The sequence below is a fragment of the Vanellus vanellus genome (assembly GCF_965231255.1).
Source record: "Vanellus vanellus genome assembly, chromosome: 3".
NCBI lineage: Eukaryota > Metazoa > Chordata > Aves > Charadriiformes > Charadriidae > Vanellus > Vanellus vanellus.
Genome location: NC_138907.1, coordinates 46,044,517 through 46,067,600, shown reverse-complemented (window position 1 = coordinate 46,067,600; position 23,084 = coordinate 46,044,517). Strand labels below are relative to the sequence as shown.

General features: G+C 39.4%; 1 protein-coding gene across 1 annotated transcript in view; it reads right to left on the bottom strand.

The window, feature by feature from the left end:
- Positions 1-23,084, bottom strand: part of PCNX2 (pecanex 2) — a gene marked incomplete at its 3' end in the record, with an annotated part of 160,028 nt that overhangs the window by 115,069 nt on the left and 21,875 nt on the right. The window contains exons 6-12 of the mRNA XM_082480798.1: positions 22,040-22,187; positions 21,726-21,871; positions 19,906-19,996; positions 5,987-6,122; positions 2,655-2,797; positions 1,200-1,353; positions 1,075-1,107 (exon numbers count right to left, since the gene is read on the bottom strand). Coding sequence (XP_082336924.1) covers positions 1,075-1,107; positions 1,200-1,353; positions 2,655-2,797; positions 5,987-6,122; positions 19,906-19,996; positions 21,726-21,871; positions 22,040-22,187 — 851 coding nt within the window. The remainder of the gene's footprint in view (positions 1-1,074; positions 1,108-1,199; positions 1,354-2,654; positions 2,798-5,986; positions 6,123-19,905; positions 19,997-21,725; positions 21,872-22,039; positions 22,188-23,084) is intronic.

Below are 23,084 nucleotides of genomic sequence, written 5' to 3'. Positions count from 1 at the left end.
AAGAAACTAAGAATCTTCTGAAATCCATCTCAGTGAAATGTGTAGCACACACTTGTAAATAACCTCAATTTCAAGTTCAGCCTGTATTTCTAGCCTCTAAACTGACAAAAGTAATTGCTCCCTGCCAAGGGGAAATAATTCAGCAGACCTGCAGTTTTCAACATGCTGGTTTTGAACACTGAGGGAAGAAAGGGGGTCGTCAAAAACATTCAAAGAGCTAAATAAGAAATGTGAGCAACTAAGCACCTGGTGTAAAAGCAAGCAAGGGACCTCATGACTACTGAAACGTCTTCCAAGATCTGCAAATCAAAAATGCTGAGACACTGTGACAGGTGGAGGGGTCAGGTTGCAGTGGTAGGATGATGCTCCTAAACCAGTCCTGTAATTACCTCAGACTTGGGTAAGGAACTGGTTCCTTGCAAGGTGCTTGTCACCATCAGAGTTCAGTTTCTCAGGTACACTCAACAAATAGCAACCAGCAAATATCCTTACAGCCTGCATTCACCCACAGAGTTGGCCATTTCTTCAGGACACAGGCACAGAAAATGTGACCATCTTATAACAAAGAGAAAACACCTGTGCAACTTGATGAGCTAATAATATTGTTGAGAAATACATCTGTAATACCAGATTTAAAAAATAAAAAAATAAAAAAAAAAATCAATGCTCAATCTCAAAAAAAGAGAGATTTAAAGCCCCAACTGACCAATGACTGAGTTGCTAATCTGGACCTTCTGCTGTTTTCAGTTATTGTTTCTAAAGAAAAGCAGAAAAAAAGCTTGCCTGATGTCACAGGACTGAATTTCAGCAAACTAGTCCAGATACATTTGTTTTTACTGCACATTTTAGCTCAAAGATAAAGCACTTTTCTAATAGCAGTGATAAATTCAAAGAGCTTAAAATTAATTAAATGTAGTACAAAGTCTCAAAATCACAGACAACATCTTGCATATTTTCATAAATCACCTAGAACAGCAAACCACTTATACCTGTGTTTCACTGAACAGGCTACTGTTTCACAGTACACAAGTGACAATGAAAGGAGAAAGACTTGTTCTACTGGCCAAGACTTACATGTATTGGTGAAGCAGGATCAGGTTGAACGCTCTAAAAACAAAACAGAAAAAATTGTTTACAGGATTTTGTCTTCGTAGAAGTTAGAAGAGAATTCAGCGATTGGATATGAACCTGTGTCCTACCTTTAGGAGAGAATACTGGCAGCTGGCCATCACGAGACAGAATAACAGAACCCAAATGTCTTTACAGAAGCCTTGATTCAGAGTCAGGAATCCAAGAAGTGAAACAAGAACTACTAGAAGGACAGCAAATACATTCTCCTTTATATCTTCTGTCCTGTGTGAATAAAAGTGTTAAGAGAAGTACAAATATTTATATATTCCTTGGAGCAAGGACTTTACCCCCATGCCAAAGACCTTATCCACTGTGACAGCTAAGATGTATAGAAAAAAGGCATACGCAGTGAAGTCCAGCACACTCCAATCACACTTCCCAAACAGAATTCCACAGTAGAGTTGATTTGAATGTTAAAAAAAACCCAAAAAACAAACACAACACCCCAAACAAACAAACAAAAATACAAAACCCCAAACCAAAAAAAAAAACCTGAAACCAACCAACCAAAAAAAATATAATCACAAAACAAACCCCAAACACTTTTACATGAGGAAATAAGACATTCATTTAATGAAAAATATACATCTGACAACAAAGAATTAGATGAAAGACCAAATTTGTCATCTGATATTTTATTCGTTTTATCTGTTCTATTAGAACATAGAAGCTGAGATAAAAAACACTGTTAATATTCAGGCTATAACAAAAGAGTTTATCAGCAAATGCTTTCTATTGAAACACAGAGACAAGACACCACAGATGAGCAAGTATCTGCTCTGGACCGAAGTTCCCTGACTATATAGCCAGATTTCTGCAGGATGTAAAACTAATCTGAAATTTCTGCTGTGGAACCCATATTAACATATATGGTATAGCACCCACCCAAAAACTGAGATAGGAGAGCCAGCAGCCATTAGCTATGCAAGCTAACATGTTTGAAGCTCCTAGTAGTGGCAGCTTACCGCATGAGGTCTAATAGCAAAGAGCACTGCCTGAAGAGTCGATGCCAAATGAAACTGAGCGACTAGAAAAAGGAGAGATGCCAAGACAGGAAATTTTCTCTAAGCAAGTAAACCTGAACTGGAACTGAGGAACCAGCTGAAAGATCTCTTGAACATCACTCCGTAATTTCTTTTTTTAAAAAAGATTGGTGTACTTAGTTCACAATATCCTGGGACCCTTCCACTTCTGTGTTTTTGCACAAAAACCTGATTTTCTCATCCAAAAGCTCAGAACCATTGGACCCAACAGATGAGAGTCAACTTAAAGACTATTCTACAGGCCTGGTGGCTCACATGAATCAAAGTCTCTGTGTGAGGATGAAGGGTAGCAAGAACCACTAAAACCAAACTCTGAAGAAAAACATTTTATTCAACTTAAAGCAAACAAAAGCATCTATCTACTCAACCTGTATATAAGACACTAATACAGTGCTCACTTTTCCCTTCTGTAGTGAACTATGGACATGTGGAGCCACCCGTTGTAACACTACATAGAACTGCATGAAAAATAAAGCTTACCTGTCCAACAATGCCAACAAGGCAAGACGATCATACCAGACTTTAATCCATTTGCCAGGGAATATAATAAATCTGTAAAACTGCCGGTTCAGTTTCCGCTGTGCTGAAGAACATGAAGAATCCTCAGGGTCCTGGCTGGGTTGCTTTAAAAATAAACAAATGAGAAATACACAAACCATTCTTTCCACATTGACATATGGCTGCAGCAAAACAGGTGTTTAAAAGGCCAAATTTACATGAAGTTTCAGATTTTTTTTTTTTTCTAAAAGGGATGGTGGGAGCAGATTCACTTTCTTAATTTTAAATTAGAAACAAAAACATAACACCAGCTTAATTATTGCAGATGGACAGAAGCTATATCAATTGTGGAGATCAACAGTGATAACATGTGTTAAACATAAATACTAAATATTCATTTTAAAAATAATTATTTTTTAGTCCCAATTCACTGCTTGTCTAAAGTTCCTTTTTGAATTTTTTTTCCATGTGTCAGGCTAATTTCAGCACAACGCAAAACCACACATGATAGGACGAACCCTTGTTTTTAACCAAAAAATCAAGTAGGCTTTAAGGCCTAGAAGCATGACTTATCAACCCTCCTTCCAGAACACAGCTTTGTTTATCTTTCCTGAGACACTTCTAATACCATATCAGGTGTACATCCTCAAGAACAGCAAGAGGAGGGAAAAAAAGAATTCCAAACAAGCACAAACAGCATAACTATCACTAGTTTAAGAGTCTCTAATCTTACCATCACAACCATAAATCCATCCTTTTGAAAATTGCTTTTGTCAGATTCTAAGGCCTATTCTTCTTGTCTGTTTGAATTACAGCATTTCAGATCTCCTCCAACTCTACACCTGCACCCCACCAACACTTATGGGGAAGGAGGCTTATCTACAGACCATCAGCCCAGCCTGCAAAGCCAGACAACAGAACAAAAAAACCCTCTGCAAAGTAGTGATTTCTTTCCAAGGTACACCAATAATTGATTTGGGGTGTGGGAGAGGAGGGGAATCACTTATGTTTCTTTCAAGAAGAATTTGAGATTTCTAATCATTGCAAAGTCCAGTGCTTTTCAACCTCCTTCTAGTCCCTCCACTGTTAAGGATAATTTATCAACATTAGATATTAAATATATCTATTAGATATAAATATATCTATCATGGATATCTAGGCAATGTTTACATTAGAATTATTTGTGTTAGATTAACTTCCCTAGTCAAAGAAGGGGATTTCTGGGTGAAGTAATTGATCATCTTGAATTGTAACTGTTAGCAAAACACAGTTTTTGTTTAGAAAAAAACGTGTCCACCTGTACAAAGGAACTGCTAAATTTTCTCTCAGATTACTGGAATAATTTCTAATCTTCAGTTTCCAGGAAGAGGAATTTTACACGTAATTTACATGTGACAATGTGTTTCTGCATGTCAGCTGGGAACTAACTCATTGATATCCTCAATCTGCTGGCAAACACGAGGTAAAACAGGCTAGTTTAAACTTCAGAGAAAAAATGCATAAACTTGAATTTCTATTTCATGCCTCCAATTGACTAGAAGTGCACAGCTACGCAGTGCTGGGTAGCTCAGCTACTGTCAGCACAGGACAGTAACTCACTCGAGTTTCTGAGTGCTCAGACATGCAAGGGGATGCTGGGCTGTTCAGCAGTCTTTCATTTATTAAAAATTCCAGGTAATTTAAAAGCTGTGAGACTGATTGCATTCCTTTCACCACACTGATTTTCAAATCTAAAAGTAATTTAGGTACTCCAAATTTTAACATTTCTATAACCACTTTAAAGAGTTGCTTAATTATGGACCGGGGGCATTCTTAAAGAAAAAAAATATATTTTAAAATATTACAGTTGCTAATAGTGGCACAGCTTTCTCTTGGGTCCTATTTTCCAACACAAAGTAATGTGAAACTCAATCAGCTGCAATCATTAACTTCACTCATCTAATCTAGATTGCTCACTATAACTAAATAAAAAAGTCAAAACGGTGGCAAAGAGTCCATTAAAAAACACCTGAGGATCTGATTGTTCAGTCCTCAGAACAGCTAAACGTGCATTTAACTGAGTGCATAAGCGAACAGCCTGGCTCCTGAGGGACTGTAACATTTGGATGAAGTCCGTTACATGAGGCTTGCAATACTTGGGCTGGAGTCAGATTTTTGAGCTGTGTCTAGAAAACTCTCTGACCAGCTCTGAGCAAGTCACTAAGTCTAATTGTGCCTCCTATCAAAAAAAGGCCTTATAAAAACTCATTTCATAAATTTATACGGCATCTGAGACAGTGTGAAACCCTAGCTTCATTGAAATCAACGACAAAAGTTTTCCTGACCTACACAGGCTCAGAATTTCATGTTTAATAAAAAGAATTCAGAAACCAGGAAGTTCTGAAATTACTGCCTGGCCTTGTTACAAACTTGCTATGTGATCTTGAGCAATACGCCTTACTTCTTAATGGCGCGGTCTTCCCAGAAGAGGGGAAAAAAAAGGCATGATAATTGTTCTCTAATTTAGAAGCAGTTTACAAGATTATAAATATCTGGAGCTGTTAGATGGAAGTCTCTGTCCAAATCTGAAATACACAATTCAGGACAATTTCCTGATTTTTAATTTAAATTAGTTCCTTCGTACAAGTTGCTTCTAGCTTGAAGTTCCTGTGCAAAATCTAAGATGAAAGATAATTAACTGGCATTTTAAGGTTATTCATAAATATCAAACTAGAATTTGCCATGGAAGAAAAGAGAAGGTTAAAGTTATTATAAAAGGAACCATAAAAACAGATTACAGCCTTAAGCCATTGGTCACAGACCCCAAACACTGTAAAGTTCAAGTATGTCCACATATTACCATATAAACTGAACTCTGAGGGCCTTTTTCTTTTACCAACTGCATTGAGGAGATGGGTCTGACATTCCACAACAGACATCCAGAAGTCTGGTTGCCTGATTCAGAAAAGCAAAACCAGACATGAGGTTTTAGGATACTAGTGAATCTGAGTAAATGCTTCATACTATTAAAATCTGGTGGTGTGTCTAAAACACTAATAAGCTGTGTCCTCTTTCTTTCAAATGAAATAAGACGAAAGATAGAAGATCAACTTTTTAGGTGATGGAGTCTTTAAGAACTCCCCTAGGACACTACTCAGTGTCAGAAGAAAGCAGCTGAATTACATTCATCAACACAAAATACACCTTCTCCCACATGAGCAATACCAGGCAAAGTAGCATAGAAAAATCAACAACACTGTCTCAGGACCAAGCCTGCGGCATTTGTTTATAAAGCAGTTCATCAAAATGCTAGAAACTGAGATATTACAATGTACCCGTGGGCTTTCTGAAAGGGTCCTTCGTGCCACCATCAGTAGGAGCTGCTGCTGAAGAGCACTTGCTGCTTGATCTCCAGAAGATGGTTCTTGGCTTTCTGAAGTGGTAGTACTAGAGGAGCTGAATTGTATTTCACTGTGCAGAGGACAGAAAAGAAAGAGACTGTTTTAAGCAGCAGTGTTTTCCTAGTATTTCTGAAACGTTACAGGAGGAAGCCTGTAATTAGATTACGGGTTGGCTCACAGGACATGGAGCCTTCCACCTCCGTACCTGAAATCTAGCCCAGGCCCACAAAGCAGTGAACACCCAGATTTAGATACACGTGGTCTACTACAGCCACCACAGAGAAACAGATTCTTTTGTATCATAATTTTTCTCATCCTGAGATGAACAGCTACAATGAATTACATTTCAGAAGTGCCTATTATTGTCTACTGACAATAATACAGGTCAAGAGCTGCATATCTACAGAGCAAAACTGCAGAGTAGCTACTGCAGAGATCCTGGATTAGCTTTTAAACATGCTCACTTAGGTCCCAAGCGAGTCTGGCCTTACCTGCACTGAACTCAGTGAGCACTAATTTACCCTACTGAGAATTCAGGCCACAAGAACTTCCTTCTGCTCTAGCAAGATTAAAATACATGAGCTAACTCGCATAAGGCTCGCTCAGATAGCCCCCATACTGAGCGTAAACTCACCTCAGGAGGGCACCCAGAAAGGTGCTATTTTTATTTTTTTTTTTCCTGTGTTTACTGCTTTATGTTGTAGCTACAGCACTCAAACCGTTTACACGAGGAAATCTTCTGCACTTACAGCAGCGATACCTATTTGTGTGCTACCATGATATGATTGACTGAGTCTCAGCAAGAACTGTATTGAAACGAAATAATTGTTACTTGGGGAAAAAGATCTATTTTGAATACTTCTTGCTTATTCTCTCCAAAATGGGGTTTATACATCTGGCTCCCTGCTCTGAGCTCATTACCCCTGTGCCTCCGGATGCCTGCCTTGGGCTCTTATTACTTTCATATCTGCGTGAGGTAAAAGCACCTCGATGCTCACACAAGGTAGTCAATACCTATTGTTCTTATTTTCCATAAAGGAAAGACAAGCAGGAAGAAACTAGAGCAATCTGTCTATAGTCAGACAGGAAGCCTGTGATGGGGCAGAGAATAAAACTCTTATCTTGCACACCCTACGCTTGCCCCCAAGCCACCGTATTAATCTTAGTGAACTCAACCTTCCTTGCCTCTGGGCACCAATTCCCAAAGCCTGTCATGTTACACTCGTTACAGCCTTGTGGCTGTCCTGCACAAAACTGCTAACTTAAGCCATAGTGTTTCATGCTGTGCTGGGATAAGGTTCAACGTCTGGATTACTTAGAAGCAGGGCTGAAGAGCCACATCAACCTCTTGAAACGCACACACTCTTTCTCCTTCTCCCCTCCAAGACTTGCTAGGTCTGCCTGGACCAACAGGAACACCAGCAGCCCCAGGATGTCACCAGAGGGGCCATTCTGCCTCTGGTCTCTGAGCCAGGTAGTTCAGTTTTTTCAAGGCTATCAATTCCAATTGCTAATCAGGCTTGGATCCCAGATCTGATATTCACCATCTGCCACTCCAGCAGAGCTATCAGCCCCGTGTTCCTGACCCTAATGGCTTCCCCTGCACTCCCCACTCCTCCAGCTACGGGCAGAAGCATGGTCTGCTCCACAGAGTCGGGATAGCTGTCATGTTGCCTTTGGACAGTACTAGGAAATGAGGACTTGATCCCACACAACCCATTTCATGTCCTAGCCACGAGGCAGCCCGCTGTAAGAGTGTTATCTCCTTTGTGGGTCTTGTTTAGCACCTTGTCATCAGTCAATAACAAAAGAGTGCAGAAGGGATGGGAACAGATCCAAGATCCTGGATCTCAATCAACAGATTTAGGCAGGCAGAAAGGGGAGGAAGTCTAGAGGCATGTCAGGAAGGAAGATTCCCACATATAAGGACTACAGAGGACAGCCATGCCTCTTGCATATTCTGAAGTTCCCTACTCAAGGGTGACCTTGTCTAGCTTGAAGGAAGGCAATGGATATTTTTGTTTGTTTCCTCAGGCTGAGCTGTCCTTTTCCTTGTCATTGTGGGTACAACTCTGGGAGTCCCTGTTTACAGCAGGAAAAAATACTAGCGTAGCCCAAGGTATGGAGGAACACTACCCTGGGGAATTCCTGCCCAAAAGGTGACCCAACAAAACAGCAGAGGAATAGCACAGTGGCTGCTCGTGCCTTTTTAAATGAAACATTAATCTCCAAAAAAAAAACTTTCTGCATCTTTAGCTGTCTTTCTACAAAAGCCAAGTGGAGTCAAGAGTATTTCTAGATTGGACCACATCTTTTATCCCACGGTTTACCAAGAATGGAAATGGCAGAAGGACAGACAGATAGGCCAAGATATTCCCATGGTACCCTGCTCTATCAGTTCTCAGAAATCGGAATTCTTTTACTTGTAAGACTTCTTCCAAGAATAAACTTAAGAGATCAAATCATCTCCCACCAGACTTGAAGATAACTGAAAAGCCAAGAGAGCCCATAGTCTGTTTTCTGTTTACAGAAAAAAAATCATAGCTCCACCTATCAGCAAGCGGCAGGAGAGTCTGCAAGCAGCTGGGACACTGCCTGTGGGGAAAAAGCAGAAAACTTCCTAGGCCTGAAAAGGCAGTTAGCGCAGAGAAATTGGGAAGGCAGAGCTAGCAAAGCAACAATTCCAAAACCAGAAGCCATCATCTGGCCTTCATCTGCCTCCTATCCTTTTTATTCATCAGCCTCATCTCTCTATATCTCTTCTTAACCTTTCCTCATTTTCTGTTCCCCTCAGCTCACGTTTGCTGGTTTTTTCCTCCTTATCCCTATTTTCCACACAAACTCCTTCCGACATTCACTTGCTACTCTCCTGATGTTGAATCGCTTGCACAGCTACTTAGAAGCTGTACGTCTTGTCTGGTGACATCGTTATCACACTGACAGCAAATACCAGTAAGAAATGCGATGGTGGTGTTTGTGTTTTTGTAAGCCTATAAACTAGATTCCATAAATTTATTACCATATATAAATAGAGCAAACGCTGTCTAATCATAAAATCATTACAACAGAGCTGATCGCAGTATAACATTGAATCTTGCTAAACAGAAAATCTGTTCATTTGCAGAATCAAATTAATGTTATCAAGATCTACTGCAGCAAACTGCACTGCTAATGTAAGCAAAGGTATAATTGAACTAAATTTTGAATAATAAATTAACAACTAAAAATATCTTTCATAAACATAGAACCTGTGCAGATCAAGTGCAAAAGATACATAGCACCCTCTACTGAAAATTGGTTATAGAATCAGAAATTTTTTTTTATGGCTCATAATTCAGTTTTGTAAGAACACTGAGTAAGCATAAGCTAGTTGAGCAATCATACGACACTGAAAATGTTTTAGTATAACCACACAGCACTGGAAAAATCTTCTTTCTCCCTCCCTGATTATTCTGTGACAGTTGCTTTATACCGCTGACGATTTGGCCCAAGCCATTCAAATACAACCCAGCCGAGCTCATCCCCTTTGTTAAGGATTAGCTAGCCCTGAGCCTGAACACCTCTCAAGGTAAGCTCATTATACAGGCACGCCACACGATTACCAAGAATTTCCAGTTAATAAAGTGGTTTTGCAGGGCTTGGCTAAATTTTATTTTAGCCTGCACACAGGAGGAAGGACAAGGAACCTTGTAGCCAACATCACAACAGTCACACTGGGAAAGCACCTTCCTTTTGGTCCTCGTGTGCCTAAAACCATTAGACAGCTTCAGGTAGTTGTCTAGGTCACTAAAAAGCTTAACAGCTTGTAACAAATATCCACAGTGACAATAGTATAACTGAAAACTATTTGGAATACTCACTAAAACACCACTCTTAAGTTAAAGCAGCTATGGCTGTGACATTTGAAGAAGAGCCCGAGTGAAGTTCAGAGTTGGGGAGCGCCCCTTCTGCGCATCCAACCGACAATCCCTTCTGAGTTATTGGTCCGTGGTGCATTCGAAGTACTTGTTGAACGGCAACCCGAGTAACCAGATTGTACAAGAGCCAGCTCGTGCTAACGACATAGCAGGAACTCCAAATGCCCTTTTCTGCCCTTTCAAAATGGTCAGTTTGTGGTACAAAGTGTTGAAGACATTGGACCAACAGCAGCCCATAACTCCCCAACGGTGCCTCCGTTACTCGATGCCGTTGCTGATGTCTTCTTACCACCACTGCAGTAGCTTGGATCCTTCTACCTAAAATGGCCTCCCTGCCATTTCATGTCCCAATTGCTTTTACACCTCATCACACAGGCCTCTTGCTACGTCTCTACTCATCGCTCATTCGGTCTCCAGTACAACGCTGCCAGCATTAATCTGACCACAGTATTGCACAATTCAGGACTGAGGTTAAATCCACTACGTGTGAATATTGCCTTTTAAAGCAGCAGAGGATTTACAGTTCCCAACTATACTACTAAATAGCGAGACTTAAAAAACTGAAAAGCAACTTAAAGTATATAAGAAAATTGGAATATGCAGAAGTGAGAGAAGCATTAAGACTGGATAATTATGTGACAAACACGATCATAACAAACATGGAAATAATATGAGAAGAGGCTATCTTCACTTTTTTGTTAAGAAATTAATAGTTTCATAAAGAACACAATCAATTCAGAATGCGTATTTGAACGTTCCTTAGTGGTTACTGCTGAGGGCAACTCGAGCTAAAGATGAAATCTCTCTTAAATCTCGTTCACATTTTGCTACTCATGTAACAGGATTTGGGGAGGATTTTTGGTATTTGTTTTAACTAGCAATGATAACACCCCTAACAATAACAAGGCAGAATATCCCAGTTTACAGAACGGGAAAACTGGATGTACTGATTTACTGACATAGCAGACAGAAAAGGATATAAGAGCACTGTTAAAGTTTTGCAATGGACTACAAAATGAGCAGCGGTACATATTAAGTCAGGTACTACTTACGGACAGAAAACCCTTGCAAAGCACATTACCAGCAGTGTTGCAGGCAGTATGAAGGCAGCAAGTTAAACACACTTTCTTACTTAGGTGTTGTAAGAACGGGCTTCGCTCAGAACACCCTTAACTTCTCTCTACTCGGATTTTTTTCATTTGGTAACAACCATTTAAATTGATAACTTGTAAGCCTGTTAAATTTCAGAACAAAGATAAATGTACTAACTTTAAAAACTACAGGATGCATTTTGAGAAGATGCAGCTTTACTGGAATTAATGCATTAACAGCACCCACGCTTCTATTACCTCCAGAGTCTTTTAAAACATACGTTTTAACCCTCCTTATGAAAGGGGGAGGGAGGGGAAGACAAACCAGTCCCAAAAGAAAGCTAAAGGACTACCGAAGCTCGAGTCCTGAGCAGGATTTTGCTGCCATCATGTGGCAGAATGGCGCCCTCTAATCCCTGAATCTCATTCTCTTGAAAACACTGACTTCCCTTCAGAGTGAAAGAGAGGCTAAAACACCTTACAAATACAAGAAAGTATTTTAACTGGCCGAACTAACACGAGGGTTTTCTCCTCTCCCTAGCAAGCTAGGAAGGCAGAAAGGAAAACGACACCGAGTTTTGTTCAGAAAAAACAATGGCTTTTCTATAATTCAAACCATTACCATTTTCAGCATGCACATGCACACACCGTGCTCATTCCTGTGTTGAAGTGGCACTACCCAGGTGACCAGCTCATCTGAAATCACCGAATCTCAAAAGGAACTATATAATATTTGTCGCATCCATTTCAAAATGCGCTTAGCTGCAGAACTGCACAACCTGCCAAGCAGCTTTAAGAAATCTTTAAGAGTCAGCAGCCTATTTCTGTAGCGCTGGGTGATCTTTGTTATTTTGGTCACCTTGCTGAGAAATATAAAGATGCTTTAGTGATACAGTATTTTATCCTTCTAAAATGGCATTTTGGAACATTAAAAATAAATTAAAAGAAAATATCTACTTACAAGTCTACATTCTCCTATGAGGAATAAACCTCAAAGGTTCAGGGAATTTTCCAGCGGTGAACATACTAAACTATTAATGGCTTTATACAGGAGACATACAGTACCACTAAGGCATTCAGATAGATACTTTCATATACTATAATGCACTCAAGCAGCTTATTCAGGGCTGTGAATGTAAATCAAAAAAATTAACTCATAGACTTGAAGTTCTCTCTTTTGCCCAGGGCCAGAAATGCTAGCACTCTGCAGCTATACCGGCAGGTTACTTAAATTATTTTCTTAGTACTTGTTTTTAATACTTAGTACTATTTTGCTGCAACTTCTTCTTTTTAACCTATTGTTAAAAAGGCCCTACTGTTGCCCCCCCCCCCCCCCCCAATATTCTCAAAACAAACAAAAAATTAAGCAGATTTTTTTTTCTTTATGGAGTTCTCTATCTGTACCGTGAAGCATTTCAGAATTTAATATAGCTTCTTAGAAGCCTGGTTTTAGTGTCACAGCCTCATCCAAAAAAGTTAGGAGTCTAGAGGACCAATTGCTCAGAAAGAAGATGCAAAGTGCCATAGGAATGCATGAATTGTACTGAACCACATATAATAATAAAACAGACATAAAAACAATTATATACGTGCATAAAATTATATTATTTTAATAATTATTTACATAAATTTAAAAAGATACATTACCAAGAAAGCAGGAGAAGGCTCAAACTAGAATAATTATTCTTTTAAAAGGTATACAGCAAGTTAGATGTGTGTATATACAACCGATTTCAGGTGAAAGCCAAAGTGTCACTTAGACAGCAAGGAGAACCTACCGCTAAGATAGAAAGATTTATTTTTTTTTTTTCTCAGGGCTGGGCAATCATTCCTTCTGCTCCAGTTCTCAAATATTTCAGCTGCATGCCATACATCCATTTCTGTGGCCTATCTTACATATTTATTTTAAACTCCAGCTTCTATTACACATATGCAGCAGAGCAGCCCCCTGATGCAATTCATGGCTACTGCTGACTGTTGCCAGACAAACGAAGTGATAAACTGCAACAAGAGGTCCAGCACTTAATCCTAAATATGCATTTAAATGAATCAAATACTTTTGCATCACAAAGTTGAATCGCTGTCGGTAAAAACTTGGATTGTTCCGAACAGACACCAACTCTGTTTCTTTAAAAATCAGTGCATGTGTATAATGTGCATCTTGCACAGAACTGGGAGTCTCTATATGGTTTTCTTCTCAGGAATTTAACACAGGAGAGAAGAAATGGGTTCAAGAATACGAACAGTACCCTTATAAATTGCATTCTCTAAAATCCAGAGAATTTCATGAACGAAGTATAAATGGCAAAATGCTCCCACAGCTTCTGTGGGCATAACTTTAGTTGGCTTTAGAAGATCTAATGCTTGATTTGAGAGACAGAATTGTCCTATCCTCAAAAAGTAGTCCTTAGCTTTTTTTCTCCTTAAGAAAAAAAACTTCTCCCAAACCCCCATTTTTCCTTGAAGCTACACACATCTCAGTTTTTCAACTAACACAGAGAACATTCATGGGTTGGTATGGATATATGCACTTCAGAATTTTGTGTGTGGACCCCCTTCTGTATTTTTTGAAGTGTCGTTAACCATAGCACATACATGTCTGCACACACAGACACACACACCCCAAAGCAAGCTCTGTCCTTTAAACAGAAAGATATGCAAGGATGCAGAGAAAAGTGCTCAAGCACCCATAAATACTATTAAGTATCTAGCATGACTCTACACTGGCATGCTCTTGAGGGATGTTTGATGATCTGTTCTCATCCCAGATCTGAATACCGAGGAACGTGTCAGAGATGGATTGCAATATGCCTGAGCAAAACAGCATGGGAAAAATGCAAACTATTTTTTGGAAATAAATCCAGCCCTTCTTGAAACTAAATTTGTTCACATTAGCTGGCAAAATGCTATGCTGAAATAAAAATCAAGGATATAGATCATCAGAAAAATTTAGGGACGAAAACATCTCAGTGTCACAGTGCCATCATGCTATCATGCCTGTGAACTGCTTCAGGCAGTACCGTGAAAGTCTTGGATCGTTCATTCCTGATTAGAAATATTTGCAAAATTATATGAAGCAGCAAAACACAAAGAACAAATAATCTGAATGTGTAATCATTAGAGCATTTCAAGGATTATCATATGAATACAGTCAGTTATTTAACGACTTTATACGTGACAGTATTATACTTTGATATTGGATGCTGTGTTCAAGGTTTCTCCAAACACTATTCCTTTTCATTACTAACAATACAATTTTACATGCAGTAAAAATTTGGAATACATTTCTGCTAGGAGCAAAACTACGTAGAAACTATCAAAATAGTAAAATGTGTTATATTAGTGCCCTCAAGTTTATTGTAAGCTTACTTTTTCTGTCTTTCGCAATCTAAGTGAAGGAAGAAGATACTGGGGGGGGACTATCTGAGCTCTATCACTCAACTACAAAGTGACTGCCTCACTTATTCATCATCGAAAAGAGTGATAAAATATTCAAATTCTGTAGACGATCCATTCAGGCAGTATATTATTTTAGTACTTGATACTTGGGAAAAGAAACTACAACAGTTTACATTGGTTGAACAGAATTCTTCATAGATGTGAAACTAGGAAGGTTAACGCCTATAGATCCACCTCTTATATTCAAGTCGTTTAGAAAGACAGGGCAGTATTTCAAGCACATATTGAGGAAAGCTACATTACTGACACATTTTTCTTCAATATGTATGTACAAACACACTGAGGTTGCTTAACCTTCTAAACAAAAGCCCCAGTGTGCAAAGAAAACACATTTAGAAAAGTAGCTAAATGTTTAAAAATATATTAGCCTGGTACAACGAGTATGGACAGAATATACGATTACTGTTAGATTTATATATCAGCATTGATCTATAACTCATAGCCCTATTAGACTCTCTACTGGGGATGGATCATGCAAATTATGCAAAAATCATTAATCCTATTATTACCATTGCAGTAATTTTAGGGGTTTATGCTTTCACTGATATTTATGAGCCACTTTACATGTAATGCCTAGATAACATGATGGCTCACATTTATCTTTTTGACTGCTTATCAAAACTGACTCAGTTATTTAATTACGAGACATTCAAGTTAATTAAAGACATTCCTGGGAAACGTCTGCTTTCTGTCACAGAGTGGCAGACAGAAAAGGTGTGTCAGTGACACCCCCTTATTTGTAAGACATTTATTAACTCCAACTTGCTGCTCCTGACCCCAGAAAACAGCTACATACCTCTAACAACGCTTTAGCTTTTACATTCCCTCACCTCATATTGTTAAGGATTTGTTACTGTTAATGATTGTGGGGTTTACTTTGTACCGCCAATCTAATGGGAAGAATTTTAACTTGAAATTGCAACTGTTCTATACAGGTAAGACGTTAAACCTAGTGACCATTTGATGAAAGGTCCAACTAACCATGCAAAAAGGCAGTTCATACTTATATGAGGCACCTGTTTTACACAGATGTGAACTTTCTCATCCTTATCTGCCTTCCCAGAAGCCAAGTGCATACCAAAACCACACAGCATAGAAACATTAAGGATTCACTGTAAGAGAAACAAAGGCTGGTAAAAAAACTTAATGCAATGAGGCAGAAAAAATGGGATTCAGGATGAGAAAGCTATTTCCAACTTCTCACTCCAAAACAGATTCAATAATGGTCCTTCTGTAAGTAGTATCTAACGTATTCCATCAGCTGAGAATACAGTTTACACTTTGTCTTGTCAAAGCTTGTCACAAACCAATTTAGAGCTGAAGGTGAAGTTGGCAAGGTAATGGGAGCATCAAATTTGGAGGCAATTAGCTCAGCAGGGAACCCATTCCACAGGGACTGCTGGCAAGAGGTGTTGCTGGCAAGATAACAGACAAAAGTGGGGTCAGGGTAATTGCGTGGACCATAATAGGGGAATTGATTAGCTACCTGCCAATGTTTAAATAACTTTGCAAACTCAGTAACAAGAATCACCTGCCAAAGTGAGGGTAAAGATGGAAAAGGATTTTTTTTTTTTTTTTGTGACCATTACAACATAAACCCATCCTTTAAATTTAACTTGGCTAACTTAAGTTTTTAAATATTTCAGAAGCTAGACTGCTGGACCGGTGAGAGACAATTTGGTGAGACACAAATATGGAGACAATCTGAAACAACTCTAATTCTCAGTAACCTTTGGCAGAATTAAGGGATAATTTTAGAAATTGTTGATAAGAGACTGTTTATGCTACATTTAAGAAACTCTGAAAATTTCCAGGACAAAGATTGAAGGTAGAAGTAATATCTTTCATTAGGCCAACTACTGTAGTTGAAAATACAAACAATAAAACTAAAAAAAAAACCCAAAAATAAGAAAGAAGAAAAATTAGAGTCTGGTGGAATATATATCAACATTGATAAACTCGAGAATATTCTAAAGATCATCTCACAACATTGCAGAGCCAAAAAGAGGTGGCAATTGCTGATATTTGAATCCAGTCAATTGCCTCAAACAGTATTGCTTCCAGTGTCAAAGAGCCTCTGAAGACTGAAGCACAGACTCCCTCAAACTTGGACATCTGCCTTCTCCGGCACATTTTAATCCATTTTTATTGTCTCAGGTTGTCCACCTAGCCCTTTACAAGCAAAGGAAGAGCAAGAAGCATGCAAAAGTGACAAACAAAAAACCGTAATACAGCATCACTTCTGTGACAGAGAGGCATTGTTAAGACTTTGCATTATTTGAGAGAAATGGATTTCAGAAGCCATGCCAAGAAAAGAAGGTAAAATGTTTACAGGCCATAGAAATACTATGTTAATTTCAGTCCCTAATGAACTGCTGTGAAATGTCAGACCAGTTAAGACTTTACTACTGGAGCAGACAATAGTAGGACTCAACTGACAGAAATACCAAGTTGTAATTTGAATTTAAGATCCTTAAACATTAGTTAATCTGCCTCCAGGCTTTCTTTAATGGCTTCTATTTAAATACCTTCTCCAGTTTTCCATAACTTAGTTACAAGTTATTTACACACGGCCAATTCTTAAGACATTATTCTTGACAAACCAGCCAGAGTTCATACCGTCCCTAGTCCAAATTTCTTCCTCCTTCACCAGCTGCAGCCTTACCCGGAAGTACCACAGCTCCAAGCATGCCAACACCTCCGACCTGCTGCTTCTCCCAGCAACACCCCCAAAGCAAGAGGGCTCTTGCCATCACCTGGCCTGGGCCAATTCTCCTCCTTGTAGAGGAGCACATCAGGCCACAATCTATACATAGTTACTCCACTGGCTCAACTCAGTTTGACATTTTCCCTTTAGGAATAGCTTAACCTTAATACTATAAAGCAAGCATGATTGGTGAAAAGTGTTTTAAGAGCTTATACACATCTACTGCAGACCTATCAATTGTTCTCCATAAGCTTATTGTAGATTCTGAAATCTGGGCTCCCCAATCCCTCCTATTCAAGGAGGATACCACCTCCTATGTCCAGGCATTAATTTTCTCCTGCATCCTTTGACCTTATAAAATCTAATTTTGATGGCTCATTAATGGATTCAGACACCAAGCCTAAAGCTATTGTTTCTGCACCATCTCAAGCACCCATGAAGAAGTACTGTCAGAGTCATTGTCTTCTCCTTAGTTAACTTTCTGATGGACTGGGAGATAAGCTAAGGACATCTCAGAGGTGCTTTGCATGCCTCTTCTCTAATGTCCTTTCATAATGGCAGCATCTCCTGTCAGTATGGACTACTTGCACGATGAACATCTCCACCAGAGGAGGGCCCATGCTCAAGGGAATAATTTCTGTTGCGAACTCTCCACAGACAGAAGAGATTGTAACTGAAGCGATCGTTGATTACACCTTGTGCTTTATTTTATTCTATTTGCCTTTTTCTTCAGTAATAAAAAGATCATTAGTTAATAACTGTGATTATTTTGCTTATCTTTAACCAGGGATAAGAAACTAACCTGACATAAGTGATGTGTATGCCTGCAGGTGGGGAGAGGGGAAAGCAGGAAGGAAAGATACTTCATTCCTAAACTGTCTTTAACGATTTGCCCCTCTTTTCTATAGGCTGTAAGTGTTCCATATTGTCTAAATACAAAATTACTTGATGATGAACACCTGAAGATAAAACGAAAACCCTTTCCTTCCCTTGCTACCCTTCAATCTATGTACAGATAGTAGGAACTGCCCATTGAACAAACAGCTCTCACCAATCTCTCTGACCTAATCATATTGTAAACTGCCCTTGCAAAAACCAACTTGGGCATGCTTCATGCTTCCTTGTCCTCTTGCCTTGTTTTTCATGGAAACTTCTGCTTTGTACTTTCCTTCACGCTGCTCTGTTCTTGGAAAGGCTCTTGTGTTCTGTCTTCCCATCGACTCCCATACAGAAACAGTCCTGGGAACCCACTTGTATTTGCTGCCTTGTTCTGTTCCCCAGCCTGAGCTGTCACTGTGCTCCGAGATTTCCAGCAAAGGTGCAGATCCTTAGAAATTAAATGAGTGTAAATGGCAAAGAATATCTGAACTTGCTTTTGTTGACAGTGTTTAGCAGACTCCTGAAAAATAATTCATATCCCTAGAGCTCTGCAAACCACAAACTGAGAAACAGTACTTAACACAGTACTGAGATGTCACATAAGCATCTAGCAAACCAGCAGAAACAGATTCAGAAGGATTTCTTATATGAGAAGGAAGATAGTTCTTTTGATAAAAAAACAGATAAACTGATAAATGTCAGGGGAGAGTAAGCCATTTCTGAATTTAGGACAGATTCAAGTTCACAATTATATGATGGGGGCAGAAGGGAGTAGTCTGTGCAAGGTAAAACAAAGAGGGTTGCAAGAGTTAAATAGCCCCAAAGTAAAATGTTTGATTTTAAGGTCAAAACTGAACTATAACAGGTTGTTTAGGGTTTGTTTTTTTTTGCCAAAGACAGACAGAACATTTCTACTGTAAATGACCTCAAATTATTTTTTGTTTTTAATCTTCACCCACTGACTATTAAAAGCATTATTCTCATGTCTCTCCTAATAGCATTCTATCCAAAATGCTAACACTGTTCTTAACATGGTCCCAGGCTTTTCAAGAGTCCCCACTAAAAGCCAAACACTTGAAGAACAATATTTACTACTAACAATGACCCTTTTCCCCTCCCACTCAACTTTTCCAAATGCTGTACAACAGTATGAACAACACAAAAATTATTTAATAGAAATACTTATGAATAATTAAAATTCTTTTTACCGATATGCAAACAACAGATCACACAGAGCGTGGAAACCACAGTAATGAATATGGGATTTATGTAGGTCACTCCAAAAATACCTTTGAAAAAAAACAAAATTGCTAAGATACCTTTTCAGAGGGGCAAACTATCGTTAGAAATTTTATGCAAGGTGAAAAGCTCTGCAGCTAGAATCCACAGGAAGCAGTGTCACTGCCTAATACTAACACAGCACTAAAAGTCTACAAAGGACCCAAGAGGCATGGGGAGCAAGCAAGCCAAGGTTGAGAGACCGGCTGGGCTGGTAACCCTTACTGGTCCCACTTACTTTGTTTTATTTTCAATCTAACTCACAATCACCACACTTGACTTTGGCTATTCCCTTAATTTAATGAAAGCACGTTGGATAGTTCTGGTTTTCTTTTTCTTTTCCTTATCAATATTCTTACAAAGCAGTCACTGTTTCAGCACAGAACATGTGACATCTCTAGAACAGTTTAACATATTTATTCTCCAGACTTCTCTTCATATGCATCTTTCACAGCTACAGTCAGTTGCATAGATTCTAGCAATGAAAACTTTTAACATTTCTAAAAATAAGGGCTTACTTACTGAGCATTTGAAATACAATCACAATTTGATAGCTGTCGAAAATTTCCTTCCTTCTGACAGCCAGCCTTTAAATAACAGGATCGAATTTCCCCTTTAGAAAATACAGAGGAAAAAAATCAGTTCAGAGATATGATCATTTGTTTTACAAAGTTTATAAAGAAATACTTTTTAGGTCAGGCACATTTATAAGTATACTTTTCAGTCACGCAGTAGACTTACTTTAGACTTCAAAAAGCAAATTAACATTTGAACAACTGAAAGCCTGAGACAAATCAAAACACAGAAGTTACAGTGAAAATTCAAAAGGTATGTAAAGTAAATGCAAAGCCCATCTTACCAATATAAGTTCACTGTAAAATGCGAAATCATCAGATTTTTTTCCTTCAGTTCACAAAAGTGAGATCAGGAGGTACAAAGCAGGGAAAAATTCTGCTAAAAGTGTAGCCATTGCTACTCCCTCCCTGCGTAAGCCGCAGAAAGTGAAGGGTCACTGCTCATAGGCAGATGGCATGACCTGTGTCAGACTGGCAGCTGCTGCTTTTAGCCCCACAGCATACCAGGGGCTGCAAGCAGGGCCAGGAGGAACTGGCAGAAAACCAAAGCATTTCCGTGGTCATGAACCCCACTATCGAGCACTCATTCCACACTGGTTTTGAACACACCTTTAAGGGAAACACAGCTTTTGGGACAGCTGCATTTCAGAGGTGTGGGCCAGTACCTCACAGGACACTACATGGAGTTCAAACAAACCACCACCATGTATATTGAGACCCCACCTGCAGTACTGCGTCCAGCTCTGGAGCCCCCAACATAAGAAAGACATGAACCTGTTGGAGTGGGATCCAGAGGAGGGCCACAAAGATGATCAGAGGGCTGGAGCACCTCTCCTATGAAAACAGGCTGAGATCAGTCTGGAGAAGAGAAGGGTCCAGGGAGACCTTATAGCAGCTTTTCAGTACCTAAAGGGGGCCTACAGGAGAGCTGGGGAAGGACTTTTTAGTAGGGCATTTATCGATAGGATGAGGGGGAATGGCCTTAAACTAGAAGAAGGTAGATTTAGATTAGATATTAGGAAGAAATTTTTCACTCTGGGGGCGGTGAGACACTGGAACAGGTTGCCCAGAGAAATTGTGGAAGGTCCATCCCTGGAGGTGTTCAAGGCCAGGCTGGATGGGGCTTTGAGCAACCTGGTCTGGTGGGAGGTGTCCCTGCCTATGGCAGGGGGGTTGGAACTAGATGATCTTCAAGGTCCCTTCCAACCTAAACTATTTTATGATTCTATGATATTACAGCTTCCACCTTGAGGAATAGCTGCAGAGCAGCAGCATACCAAGCACAGGCATGGGGCAACACTAGGTCACTTGTTAATTCTCTTAAAGAGATAGCAGACCATGACTCCCAACAACAGCAACCACCACATTATAAGACAGAGTTCTGTCTGAGCCAGCAGAAGAACAAAACAGTAAAAAGGAGGAACATTTTGCTCAGACAGGCCAGTGCAAAACTCCTCACCAGGCAGAAACCACCAGCAGTTCTACTGCAAAGACAGAAGTAGTCTTCTGGCCTAGCCAGCATCTTTTGAGGATGATGGTTGGAAGATAAACTTCATGAACTGTGAAAGCCTCAGGTCTGTGATGGTGACTGGTGGATTTTGATAACTCTAGTTACTGCCGATCTGACTTTAAATTACTAAGCCCTTTTCTTTCATGCACTTGGAAAAACATCTAATCAGTAAGAGACAAGAGAAATATCCTTCCAGGGCATCAAAAGCTTCTAAAGAAATTTCCTCACACGTAATTATTTCAACTACAAAAACTCACCATTTTCATCTATGAACACGTGCATTGCATCCACGGATAGCTCATCTTGCACAGACGCCTCAGGTCCGCTTATTACTTGCAAGACAGAACTGTCTTGCTGAGAAGTTACCCGGTAGATTATCTGCCTTTGCCTGTTGCCCTGGTAACTTGACACAAAAATGTTTCAAAACTACTATGAGGAACTTTTTTCTTGTTCTCAATAAAACAAAAAGAAAGAGAGGTTAATTAAAAGTTTATGTCATTTCTACTCAGTGAAACAAAACAGCTTACATCATATCTTTGAAGTACAAAATTGTAAAGTAAACTGGCCTTACAGTGCTGCAAATTTGGCAGACTCTGGTAGCACCGGACTAGTACTAGCACGATCTTGGCTGTGTACATCTGATCTTTCCTGTTTAGGAAGTTGCTCACAGTGCTTTTCTGTTCCCACCATTTCTTCTTTTCTCTCCGTCATCTGGCTATCTGGAAAACAGGGCAGTGAAGTGGAGCCACTCTCCGCAGATGGTTGTCAAGAGTTTCGTTCATTAACTACTGAACAAGAGCATCTAAAAAAGAAAAGCTAAAACACTGCAGTAATTACTAGTTTTATGGAAAACATTAAAATTACTTAAAACAATCCATTAACAGAATCTGGATGAGGAGGTACTCTGACTGGATGAGGCTGCCTGAACAGGCTGTTTCAAGAACAGGCTGCATGAAGCAAAGGACAAACGAGAGAGAATTTCTGCTTTGCTTCTCCCATTGTTTCAGAGGGAAGCAATCTATCCCTAACCTAGAATGGTAAGAGGCTGCTTCCCTGGGGGCTGTAATTTGTTCCCAAGCTGTGTATACTGGCAGTGGAAAAGCAGAAGCACCGGCCCGTTCCCCTTTTACAAAAGGCAAAGCGGCACCTTCAAAGGAAATAGAGCTCTTGGATGAGAAAGCAGGTAGCCGCCTAATCCCTCTTCCCCACCGGCCACACACCTGATGCAGGACAAAGGACAAACTGGCTAACCAGTTTCACAGTAGATTTTCCTATGCTTGGAAAATACAGAGCTATAGATTTTAAAATATATGTGATGGATGTGTCCAATTTCTACTACTTTGAATACAAATTTGAATACCAATTATATTTATATTACCTCGCGACACATGTATGTCATTTACTTACATGTGTACAACTTTCAAGCAATAGCCTTTTTTAGTTACTAATATTCATGTTGAATAGTGAAACATTTTGCAACTGTGCTTTGACTGTAAACTAAAAAAATATCTGTTAGGATTTTAAAGTGAACTAAGACAGTGATTTCATCACCACCAGGCGCTGTCGCACAATTAAATGCTTTAAATGAAGAAAAAAAAAATGGGTTTTATGGTGCT